This window comes from Orycteropus afer, unplaced genomic scaffold (assembly GCF_000298275.1).
Source record: "Orycteropus afer afer isolate SDZICR_OR568_19922 unplaced genomic scaffold, OryAfe1.0 scaffold00066, whole genome shotgun sequence".
Lineage (NCBI taxonomy): Eukaryota > Metazoa > Chordata > Mammalia > Tubulidentata > Orycteropodidae > Orycteropus > Orycteropus afer.
This window is the reverse complement of record NW_006921653.1, coordinates 2,393,896-2,406,671: the sequence shown is the minus strand read 5'-3', so window position 1 is coordinate 2,406,671 and position 12,776 is coordinate 2,393,896. Positions and strand designations below refer to the sequence as shown.

Here is a 12,776-nt window from a genome sequence, read left to right as displayed (position 1 = left end):
CTCTTTGCTGGTGTAGAGGAATCCAACTGATTTTTGGATGTTGATCTTATATCCTGCCACAATGCTAAATCTGTCAATTAGTTTCAGTAGATTTTTGACTGAGTCTCTTGGGTTTTCTAGGTATATGATCATATCATCAGGAAATAGGGATAGTTTGACTTCTTCCTTACCAATATTTAGTCTTTCTTTAGGGAAAAAAAAATCCTGATATTTTTCCTTTAGCCCTTCCTTGATGATTACTCCCACCTCTTGTTACTGACAAATTTCATATATTTAAAAATGTTCTTATTCATAAATGTATCAATTAGCCAATCCCATGGAAAACATGTATGGTCCATCCCTACCCCAAATAAATACCAAAACCAAATCCAAAGCACTCCTTCTTGTCTGTCTAGAAAATATGAATACATAGATCAAATCTCAGCTCTTTACTATTTCCTCTGTTTATGCTTCCCTATCTCTTAATTGCAGTTTCTTGGCATCTTAAATTGTTCTCACACAGCACTTTCTGTACCACTCTTTTAAATTATTAATGTCCTGCATTATTGTTTTTGGCTTATGTACTTGCCCCTCCCTCCTAACCTCTTTAGTAGACTGAATTGCTTGAAGTCAGTGAGTTAATAATTCCTTGTTTGTACTTTAAAACTTGACATCTACTGAAAAATTTAGCTTAAATGACTCATTGTGAAAATGTTGGGAAGTGTGAGAAAGCTCATCATGAACATATGAAAGTTCTCTGGACAAAATAATTCACATACCCTACCTATGATGGAACTTTGAAATATTCTTCTATTTCGTTGAGGAACAAAGTGTGATTAATAGGCTTTCTGATGAAGAAACACCCATTGATTCATTTATCATTAATATTCTGATTCTGTTTCCTTTTATTTCAGCTATATTCAATTATGACTTTCTGTCAAGGAGGACAGCTGATAGACTTGATGCTGTTGTTGTATCAACCAAGTAAGAACATGTTTGTTTGGTTTCATGTCAGGTGCTATCAGCTTTCCCAGTCATTGCTTGGCTGTTTCAGGGCTGTCCCATATGAAATCAAGTGGATGAGAACAGAGAAAGTGAGCTTGAGCGCAACCAGAAGAGAGTCAGAGATATAGTTAAAGAATGAATCCAAAAGTAAAAATTCTAGAAATTGTTTGAACAAAATTAGGTAATTGTATCTCCTGAACATAATTATCTTCACTGAATTCCTATTGAGCTCTTAATTCTTGATTAAGAATAAAGGCTTCTGAGTCAGAGAATCAGGATCAAATCCTGGTTCAAAGATTATGTGAGTTACTTTGAGCAAATCAAATAATATCACCAGCTCAGTTTAGTGTAAACTAAGAATCATAGAATATTGTTTTGTTTTGTTTTCTAATTTTCTTATGGTGGGGTGTGTATGTGCATTTATATGTATCATATATGTATATGATTGTTGTTGTTATGTGCCGTCGAGTCAGCCCTGACTCATAGCGACCCCTCCTTGGGTTTCCGAGGCAGTATCACTTCGGAAGTAGGATTGCCCAACCTTCCTTCCGAGGAGTGGCATAATAAAAATGTTGCATTTCAACATTTTAAAATGTCAGTTAAGTGATATTAATTAGTTTTATTATTATGTTGTTGTTATGTGCCGTCGAGTCAGACCCGACTCATAGTGACCCCTCCTTGGGTTACCGAGGCAGTATCACTTCGGAAGTAGATTGCCCCATCTTCCTTCCGAGGAGTGGCTGGTGGGTTTGAACCGCCAGCCTTCTGGTTAGCAGTCAAGTGCCTTAGCCACTCTGCTACCAGAGCTCCCAGTTTTATTATATGCAAGGATTATTTCTATTTGTTTCCAATTTTTTCAATTTTTTTTTTTTGAGGATGATGTATAAGAAAATACATTTAAAGTGATTATCACAGTGTATGTCATAGAAGAATCCTATACTAAAGCAATTACTCAGAAAATTACATATGGAAATACAAATAAAATTCTATCAGAGAGCACTCTAGATCAATAATCAATGATAAGAAACTCAATGAAAATAGGTATAAAAATGAAGAAACTAAGATAAAAACATAGCTGTGACTGTATGTGTGTTAGACTGGATTCTCTAGAGAAACAAAAACCAGCAAAGCTTATATATATATATAGAGAGAGAGAGAGAGAGAGAAATTATCTTAGGAAAATGGCTCACAAATGTATAGAAGCTGGCAAGTCCAAAGTCCCTGGAGGAAACATCGGGCTGGCGGCAGCCTTAGCTTCCGCAACCGCAGGGGTCTGAGAAATTCAAGGCTGGCAGGCAGTACACTGGTTGTTGACTCCAACAAAAGACAAATCCAAGATCTCCAGGCCGAGACGTGGGCTGCTCACTCATATAAGGTTGTAGTCAGCACACCAGGGTCCCCATCCACAAAAGAATGTCTCTCTTCCCAGGATGTCCCTGGATATCCTGGAAGCAAGCCATACCCCTAGGGAAACTCCCCTTGGGCAGATTGGCCACTCAGAACACAGTCATCCAATCCGATCATGGGCACAACCACACAGAACTGGGGTTCAGCCGAGTTGACACACAGCTCTAACTATCACAGTATGTCATCCTGATTACTAGAATAATTGGAATAGAATAATTCTTGAAATGTATTTTCCATTTCTTAAAAGAATCACAGTCAAACCCATTTCCATTCAATCAATTCCAAATCGTAGAGTCCCTATAGGACATAGTGGAACTGCCTCATAGAGTTTCCAAGACTGTAAATCTTCAAGGGAGCAGTTCTCCTCCAGTGGCTGGTGGATTTAAACTGCCAACCTTTTGGTTAGTAGCCAAGATCTTTAAGCACTGAGCCACCAATACTCCTATTGCCATTTGTTGGTTACTAATAAAGCAATGATTACAAACAAAATAGCACTCTGAGAGAAATATAGCTAGGAATATCAGCTAAAGTGCCCCCTACTCCTGGACAGCCTAAGTACTGCATTAAAGTGTTTACTTACATAAAAAATAACATTAGCAAAAGTTTGAATATCGAGCATCATCATAAGGATGAAGTTGATCTTTGGATTCATCATGACACAATGTATCAGTTTGCTATAGCAAAAGTTTACTTTTGATGTTAGACTTTGAGCAAACACTTTTAAACACACACACATACGTACAAAAGGCATATGTTGTTATGTGCTGTCGAGTCAGACCTGACTCATAGCAGCCCCTCCTTGGGTTTCCGAGGCAGTATCACTATGGAAGTAGATTGCCCAACCTTCCTTCCGAGGAGTGGCATATATTTTTGTATTAAAAACAATTAACTTAAAACATTGTTATTCTGCTCACAGCTACAGACTAGCACCCAAATATCATTTTCCAATTCAATTTGAAGATGTCTATAATTCATTAATGTGGTTCCTACGCCAAGATGTTCTTGAAAAATATGGTGTAAATCCTGAAAGAATTGGTATTTCTGGAGACAGTGCTGGTGGGAATTTAGCTGCAGCAGTGGCTCAACAGGTATGATACTCAGTTCTATTTTATTAAAAAAACTCTACACTTACCCATATTTTTTTCAAGCATTCAAAAACCCACAAAATATGTTCTTTTATATATATATATATATATATATATATACTAGAGAACACTTATTTATCTAATGCTTCTAGCTGTATCTCCTGCCATGTTTCTTTCTTTCTTTTTCTGTAATAACTGATAAAAATCATTGCTTTATACATGATTTTATGTTCAGTTAAAATCCCCCGTTTGGTTATGTTAGGGATTGTATTTGTGAAAGCAATCATTGACACCAATCACCACAACTAGAGAATCAGATGATTCCAGTGTTCTGCAGTGTAGCTTAAGATTTTGTTAAAAGAACAACCAAATGGCCTACATGCCACAGTTTTCTAGGGCTAACATAACAAAAAACAGCCCAAATTGGGTAGCTTTAAAGAACAGAAGTGTATTTTCTAATAGTTCTGGTGGTTAGAAACCCAAATTCGGATCATCAGTAGTTAACACTCTCTCTTTCTCTTTCTGCCCTAGGGAAATTTCTTCCTCCTCTCTTTCAGCTTCTAGCAGTGCCAGGCAATTGTTGACTTTCTTTCACTTGTAGAAGGACCCTCAAATACTGCCTTCCCTCTGTGTGACCCTATTTCTATACCTGTCCTCCTATTTTATAAGGTACCAATCTGAATGGAATAGGGTTAGGACACACTCCACTGCAGTGTAAGTTCTTTAACTAAATTGATAACATTTGCAAAGAAAAATTCTATTTCCCTAAACAAGATCTTATTCACAAGTTCAGAGGTTAGGACTTCAACACATAGTTTTTGGGGACACAATTAAACCTGATCCATATCACAGACATCTTTTACTTGCAGAAAGATTTATAATTTTAAGATGATAGTTATTTATACCATTACTTTGATTTTTAGATAAACGTAGACAACTACTTTGAGTTGCATTGATTCGACAACAATGAGTTTGGTTTTTTTTTGTTGTTGTTGTTTTATTAGCTACCAGTTTATTTTGTACTTTATAATTAGCCCACCACGTTATGGGTTAAATTGTCTCTTGTGCTAGTTATTTGACTTAAGAAATAAATCAGGCATTAATAGTGTAGAAACAATGCTCCTGTAGGAAACAAACCAAATTCTTAGAGGCATTGCAAATTCATGTCTGAAATTTAATAGCTGACATTAATCATAAATTCCACATCATTCTATAAAACAAACCTATCATTTATTTATATTTACTTATTTTATTATTCATTTGTATATACTTTTTTAAGTTTAAATTTTGGGTATTGGCACATTTAGGCTAAACTTCTCATGATTTCTAGCCAAACAGAAGAAGTCATTTCTGTGGTTTATTGTAAGCATGCTGTAGGACAGGTAGATATCTGCTATTTCTCAGAAGTTGAGTTTTATATTGTCTACTTATTGTGACTCTGAAAGGCATCATGCTTCAGTATAAACTACACAGAGACATTGGGTTTTGGAGCTTTTTCATTGTCCAGTTTGTGGCCTTGGATAAACTAGTTTATCTCTTCAAAGAGCAATTTCTTTTCACTGTTTTTCCTAATAAGATCTCTTCTTATGTAGCCCAGGTTTCTATAACAGTGAATCAGATATCTCTGAGGAATAATTTTTAAAATTCTGGATAAAATAGCTTATAATGTTCTGTAAAGCATCAAAGAGCTAACAAAAATAAGAGAAATATCTAGGCCAAAATTTTAAAAGGGCAAAAAATAAATAAAATACACAAAAATAGTCCATGTACTCAAGACCCCAGCATCAAAACCAACATTGACTTGAAGTCAATTCCAACTCATAGCTACCCTCATTGGGCTTCCTAGGGTAGATCTTTAGGGAAGTAGATTGCCCCATCTTCCTTCAGTGGAGAGGCTGGTGGGTGTGAATCACCAACTTTCTTGTTAACAGTCAAATGCCTTAGGCACTGCACCACCAGAACTTCTTACACTAAAGACAAATGTTATTGAAGAGGAAACTATTCAACCAATAAAAGCTTTTGAATGCATCTCACAGCTGGAGATAGAAAACAAAATTCCAGGGCTCTTCCCAAGGGAAACTCACTGCCATTCAGTCCTTTCTAACTCATGCTGTTGTTGTTTGGTGCCTTCCAGTCGTGTCCAACTCATAGTGACCCTATGCACAGCAGAACAAAACAAAGCCCAGTCCCAAGCCAGCTCCATGACCCTTGCTATACTTGAGGCCATCATTGCAACCACTGTGTCAATCCATCTCACTGACGGCCTTCCCATCTTTCGTTGACCTTCCACTTTACCAAGCATGACATCTTTCTCCAGGGAATGGTCCCTTCTGACATCATGACCAAAGTAGGTGAGACAAAATCTGGCCATTCTCATTTCCAAGGAGTATTTTGGCTGCACTTCCGCCAGGACAGACCTATTAGTTCTTTCAGCAGTCAACAGTACTTTCAGCATTCTTCACCAACACCACAACGCAAAAGCATCAATTCTTCTTCAGTTTTCCTTAGTCATTGTCCATATCTCACATGCATAGGAGGTCATTGAAAATATCATGGCTTGTGCCAGGTGCACCTTAGTCCTCAAGGAGACATCCTTGCTCCTCAGCACTTGAAAAAGGTCCCTTGCAGCCCATTTCCCCAGTGCTATACGTCATCTGATGTCCTGACTGCTGCTTCCATTACCATCAGTTATAGAACCAAGCAATGTGAAGTCTTAGACAACTTCAATCTTTTCTCCATTTATCGTGATGCTGCTTATAGGTCCATCTGTGAGGATTTTTGTTTTCTTCATATTGAGATATAATCCATACTGCACACTGTATTCTTCAATCTTCATCAGTAAGTGCCTCAAGTAATCCTCATTTTCAGCAAACAAAGTTGTGTCATCAGCATATCATAGGTTGTTAATGATTCTTCCTCCCATCTTGATGCCATATAGTCCAGCTTCTCAGGTTATTTGCTTGGCATACAGATTGAATAATAAGGGGAAAGGGTACAACCCTGACACACTCCCTTCTTGATTTTAAACCAAGCAGTGTCATGTTTGAACAACAGCCTCCTGGTTTAATGTACACGTTCCTCATGAGCACAATCAAGTGTTCTGGGATTCCCATTCTTCTCAATGTTATCCACAATTTGTTATAATCTACACAATCAAATGCCTTTGCATAGTCAATAAAACACAAGTAAATATCTTTCTGGTATTCTTTGCTTTGAGCCAGGATCCAATTGACAGCAGCGATGCTAACCTTTTATCCACATCCTCTTCTGAATCCAGCTTGCACTGCTGGAAGTTCTCTGTCAATATACTGCTGCAATCGTTTTTAAATAATCTTCATAACATCTTACTTACATGCGATATTAATGACATTGTTTGATAATTTCCACATTCTGTGGGATCACCTTTCTTTGGAATGGGTACAAATATGGATCTCTTTCAGTCAGTTGGCCATGTAGCTGTTTTCCAAATCTCTTGGTATAATCAAATGAGTGCCTCCAGTGGGGTATCTGTTTGTTGCAACATCTCAATGGGTATTCTGTCAATTCCTGGAGCCTTCTTCTTAGCCACTTCCTTCAGTGTAGCTTTGACTTCTTCTTTCAATACCATTGTCAATTGATCATATGGGACCTCCTGAAATGGATGAAGAAGATCTACCAGTTCTCTTTGGTACAGTGACTCTGTGTATTCCTTCCATCTTCTTTTGATGCTTCCTGCATCATTCAATATTTTCCCATAGAATATTTTAATATCGCAAATTGAGGCTTAATTTTTTTTCCTCAATTCTTTCATTTTGAGAAATGCCAAGCATGTTCTTCTATTTTGGCTTTCTAACTCCAAGTCTTTGCACATTTCATTGTAGTAATTGGTTTTGTCTGCTCAAGCTGCTCTTTGAAATCTTTGGTTCAGCTCTTTTAATCTTGTCATTTCTTCCATTTGCTTTAGCTACTCTTACCTCAAGGGCAAGTTTCAGTCTCTTCTGTCATCCATTTTGGTCTTTTCTTCTTTTCTTGTCTTTTTAGTGATTTCTTGCTTTCTTCATGGATAATGTTCTTTATGTCATCCCACAATTCTGGTTTTTGGTCATTGGTGTTCAATGCATCAAATCTATTCTTTAGCTCTAAATTCAGGAGAGATATATTCAAGATCATCTTTTGGCTCTTGTAGACTTGTTTTAACTGTCTTCAACTTCAATCTGAACTTGCATATGAGCAGTTTGATGGTCTGTTCCATAATCAGCTCCTGGCCTGGTTTTGACTGAAGATACTGAGCTTTTCCATTGCCTCTTACCACAGATGTAGTGAATTTGATTCCTGTGTATTCCATATGATGAAGTCCACATGTATAGCTGCTGTTTGTGTTGTTGAAAAAAGATATTTGCAATGAATAAGTTGTTGGTCTTGCAAAATTCTACTATGCAATTTCCACATCAATTTCTGTCACCAAAGCCAAATTTTCCAACTACCGGTGATTCTTCTTTGTTTCCAACTTTTGCATTCCAGTCACCAGTGAAAATTAACAAATCCTGATTGCATGTTCGGTCAATTTCAGATTGCAGAAGCTGATAAAAATCTTCACTTTCTTCATCTTTGGCTTTGGTAGCTGGTGCATACATTTGAATAATAGTCATATAACTGATCTTCCTTGTAGGCATATGGATATTATACTATCACTGATAGCATTGTACTTCAGGACAGATCTTGAAACATCCTTTGTGATGATGAATGCCATGCCATTCCTCTTCAAATTATTATTGCTGGAATAGTAGGCCACATACTGGTCTGATTCAAAAGGGCCAAGACCAGTCCATTTCAGCTCACTAATGTCTAGGATATCAAACTTTATGTGCTCCATTTCATTTTTGACAACTTCCAATTCTCCTAGATTCATGCCTCATACATTCCATGTTCTGATCATTAATGGATGTTTGTAGCTGTTTCTCCTCAATTTGAGTTGTGCCACATCAGCAAATGGAGGTGTCAGAAACTTTACCGTATCCATATCATTAAGGCTGGTTCTACTCTGATGATGCAGCTCTTTCCTGGTCCTATTTTGAGAGCTTTCCAACCTAAGTGACTTATCCTCCTGCACTCTATCAGACAATTGTTTCTGGGCTATTCATGAAGTTCCACAGTAATGTATCAGACAGTGTTTCTCTGCTATTCTTAATGTTTTTCCTGGCCAATACTTTGGGAAGTGTATGGCCTCCCCCTTCTTCCTAGTCTGTCTCAGTCTGTAAACTGTTGAAACCTGTGTACCATGTGCAAGCCTACTGGGTTCGAGACACCAATGGCACAGCATCAAGCCTCACAGCAACACACCACCACAGTAGGACAAACTGATAAGCAAGTTTGTCTCCCTTACCTGTTCAAAACCTCTCCACCCTCCCCAGTTCCCCTTACATAGATCCCTGCCTCTTTCCCACTGCTTGGCAGGGCCGTGGTCTGGGTCCCCAGCCTTACCTAGATCACTGCCTCTGCTTCCTCTCTCTGTCTTGGTTTCCCCAACCCCCAGCTTTTTCTCTGCTTTCCCCAACTTTCCCATCAGTTGGGAGTGTTGTGGCCTCGTCCTCGGCTTTACCTGTATCCCTGACACTACTTCCTCACCCAGGGACCCTATAACACAGAGTAGAACTTCCCCATAGGGTTTTAAAAGTTGTAAATCTTTATGGAAACAGACTGCCTCATCTTTTTCCATTAGTGCAACTGGTGGCTTCAAACTGTTAACCTTTTGGTTAGCAACCAAATGTCTTAGCCACTGCACCACCAGAGCTCCTCTGTGTGTATGTGGGTATGTGCTGTGTGTGTATATATCTGTGTGTGTCCCAAACATAGGATTGCTCATAAAGTACTCTGTACTTTAAACATAACCCTGAAGAGATATGCTCGCAGGGCCAACCTAATGTAAAATAAACCTGACATGCATTTAGAGTTTTACTTCACATTATCTGGATGGTTGGGGAATTTTGGCCTTGAACTTAAAGTAAGGTGTGAGGTAAACAATTATCACTCCTGTGTGCTTGAGAAAGCAAGTCAAAATTCTCTCTGGAGAAATATAGCGTCGTTTTAGATGTTAAATTATTACTCAATTTTTTTTTAATTGAATGTCTGGTACACAGTCAAGTTTATCTATGCAAATGGTGTGTCATCAATAAACGACACTCCACAAAAATTAAAATGTTAGCATTATTGACACAGAGTATGGATAGATACATATAGGTGTATTACTTCTTTCTGAAGAATCAGAATCAAGATTGCAAATTTTAGCACAAAATTGGAAGCTACAAAAGAAGACACATATGTTTAGAAAAATAAATTAATAGAGAAATTTTAAAGCTAAAAATTAAAAAGATCAAAATTAAAACAATGCATGTTTTAATCGATCCTATACAACTAGTTTAAAAATTGAAAGATGGTCTATTTTGAATCATAAGTAACTATACAGAGTGAAGCACTGATAGAAAATCTAGGAAGAGGGTAAAAGATATAGAGTATACAGTTTGAGAGTCCAATAGAGCTTTGAATATTGTCCCACCAAGAAAGGGAAGATAATACAAGAAACAAAAATTCATAAATATTGCAGCTGAATATTTTCTAGAATCTATGAAAAAAATCAAACCACAGCTTAAAAAGGACCTATTAACCCTTATTAACATTTTTAAAAGTTAATAAAAAATAAATAAATAGGAAAGAAATCTATGTTTAGACATAGCAAAGCAACAATATAGCAAACCAAAAAGCAAAAACACAAAATAGAACAGAAAGAAATAAAGTCTTAAGACAGTCACAGGAAAAAGAGAATATCTTCACAGATGCACAAGTCATACTCACAAATTACTTCTCAACAGCAAAAAGGTAAGTCCCAAGCCAGTGAAACGATATTTTCAAAATGCTGGGAGAAAATTCCAAACTAATTTTATGTCACAGAAAAATCTTATCAAGAATAAAGAAGAAATAGTGACATATTCAGATAAACTAAAACTAAAAGTTTGATTTTAATGTAATGGAATACACTAAAAGATATTCTAAAGAAAGCTCAGACAAAATGAAAATGCGGATAAAATATTGAAGATGCAAGAAGTAGCGAAGACAAAGGAATGTGGTAAATGTGCAGAACCTTCATTAACTTGGATAGTTTAAAATAATAGCATGTTGTTGTTGTTGTTATGTGCCATCAAGTTGGACCGACTCATAGTGACCCCTCCTTGGATTTCTGAGGCAGTATCACTACGGAAGTAGATTGCCCAGCCTTCCTTCTGAGGAGTGGCTGGTGGGTTTGAACCACCAGTTTTCTGGTTAGCAGTCAAGTACCTTAGGTACTATGCTACCACAGCTTCTAAAATAATAACATACATATAATTGAAATTTAATGAAAAAAGCTGTAGGTTAAGAGGTGTTGTTGTTGTGTTGTTTGCCGTGGAGTCGCCCCGACTCATAGCGACCCTTCCTTGGGTTTCCAAGGCAGTATCACTACTGAAGTAGATTGCCCCATCTTCCTTCTGAGGAGTGGCTGGTGGGTAGGGATGATTATATATGTAAAAGAAAAGACCTGAAATACTATTGCTTAAAAATCAATACCAAACCATGTACATCACACATGTCACAGTGGGGCTCTAAGCCTTACCCAAGGGCATTCTGCTCAGTGTCAGAGCCAAATTGGAATTCTCAGTTACATGACCCTTCTGGTGAACATTAATGCTTATTGATATAATAAGATAGGTACATAATATTTTAATAAATAATTAAAACTAAAACAAAGCTACATTTTCTGGTTGCCATACTTGCTTGAGTAGATGATTTCTTTCACTGCTTATGAGGAGTAGTGTAAATCATTTTGTTTATGTGTAAAGTATTTAATTATAGTACTTAATACTTAAAAAGGAGCTCTGGTAGTGTAGTGCCTAAGTCACTAGACTGCTAATCAGAAGGCTGGTTGTTCAAACCCACCAGCCACTCCTCAGAAGGAAGGTTGGGCAATCTACTACTGTAGTGATACCCTAGGAGGGGTCACTATGAGTCAAGTCTCACTTGATGGCACATAACAACAACAACAATACTTAAAAAAATATTCAAACAAATTATATTTATAGTTATTTCTATAATTATTAAAAGTTCTTATAATTATAAATACATATTTAGAAATTACATTAAATTATAAAGATATAACTGTGAACATTGGAAAAGTTTTTGAGATATACTTCATATTATTTCTGATTATCTGCCATTTTTAATTTTTCTTGTGGCAATCTATAGTTTTTAAATCAAAATAATTGTTGTTTTTTAACTTTTTATTCTGTTTTGAGTGACATTTTAACAATTTATTTTAAATTCTTTTTCAGCTCTTAGATGATCCAAATGTCAAGATCAAACTCAAGATTCAGGCTCTAATATACCCTGCTCTTCAGGCTCTTGATATGGATTTGCCATCATATAAAGAAAATGCACATTTTCCAGTTCTGAGTAAATCACTCACAGTTAGGTTGTGGGGGGAATACTTTACTACAGACAGGTCTCTTGAAAAAAACATGCTCTCCAAACAACATGTTCCAGTGGAATCAAGCCACCTGTTCAAGTTTGTTAATTGGAGTTCCTTGCTCCCTGAGAAGTTTAAGAAAGGGCACTTCTATAGCAGTCCAACAACTCTTGGTAATTCTGAACTGGCTAAAAAATATCCTGGCTTCCTAGATGTGAGAGCTGCACCCTTGCTGGCTGATGACAAAAAGTTGCATGGTTTACCCCTGACTTACATCATCACCTGTCAATATGATGTCTTAAGAGATGATGGCATCATGTATGTCACCCGACTTCGGAATGCTGGAGTTCAGGTGACCCATAACCACATAGATGATGGATTCCATGGAGTTCTTTCCTTTTATGAATTTAAAGTTGGATATAAGACAGAAAATCAGTATATTAGTTGGCTAAATGAAAATCTATAGTAAAAATCTGAGCAACGATTTATTTAAAATATATAAGCCTTAGAACTGGAAGGAAAATTTTCAAAAATCAAAACGTTAATAATTGAATTCATATTTACCATCTGTGGCCTTTGTAAGATTCTCAGAGACATGGTAATTTTTTTAAAAAGTCTTTTACCAGATTCTTCTCTACTTTAAGTATTGTTCATTCATTTGTGTACTTTGGCAAACATCTACTTTCCTGTATTTTTTTCCTGCCATGGATACATATTTCTCATACTTTAAATTTATAGCTCTAAATTTTTGATCACCTAATAATTTAATAGTTAAAAAGAAGGTTTTAAACAAACAAAACTGGCCTGTGAAATGCCAGATCTTCAATCAG

At 36.7% G+C, this 12,776-nt stretch overlaps 1 protein-coding gene across 1 annotated transcript in view; it reads left to right on the top strand.

Annotated features, from left to right (window-relative positions):
• The window catches only part of LOC103196422 (arylacetamide deacetylase-like), an 18,234-nt gene extending 5,822 nt beyond the window's left edge, over positions 1 to 12,412 (top strand). Inside the window, exons 3-5 of the mRNA XM_007940161.1 lie at positions 894 to 963; positions 3,308 to 3,479; positions 11,813 to 12,412. Of these exons, the coding sequence (XP_007938352.1) occupies positions 894 to 963; positions 3,308 to 3,479; positions 11,813 to 12,412 (842 nt within the window). The remainder of the gene's footprint in view (positions 1 to 893; positions 964 to 3,307; positions 3,480 to 11,812) is intronic.
• Positions 12,413 to 12,776: the final 364 nt, after the last annotated feature.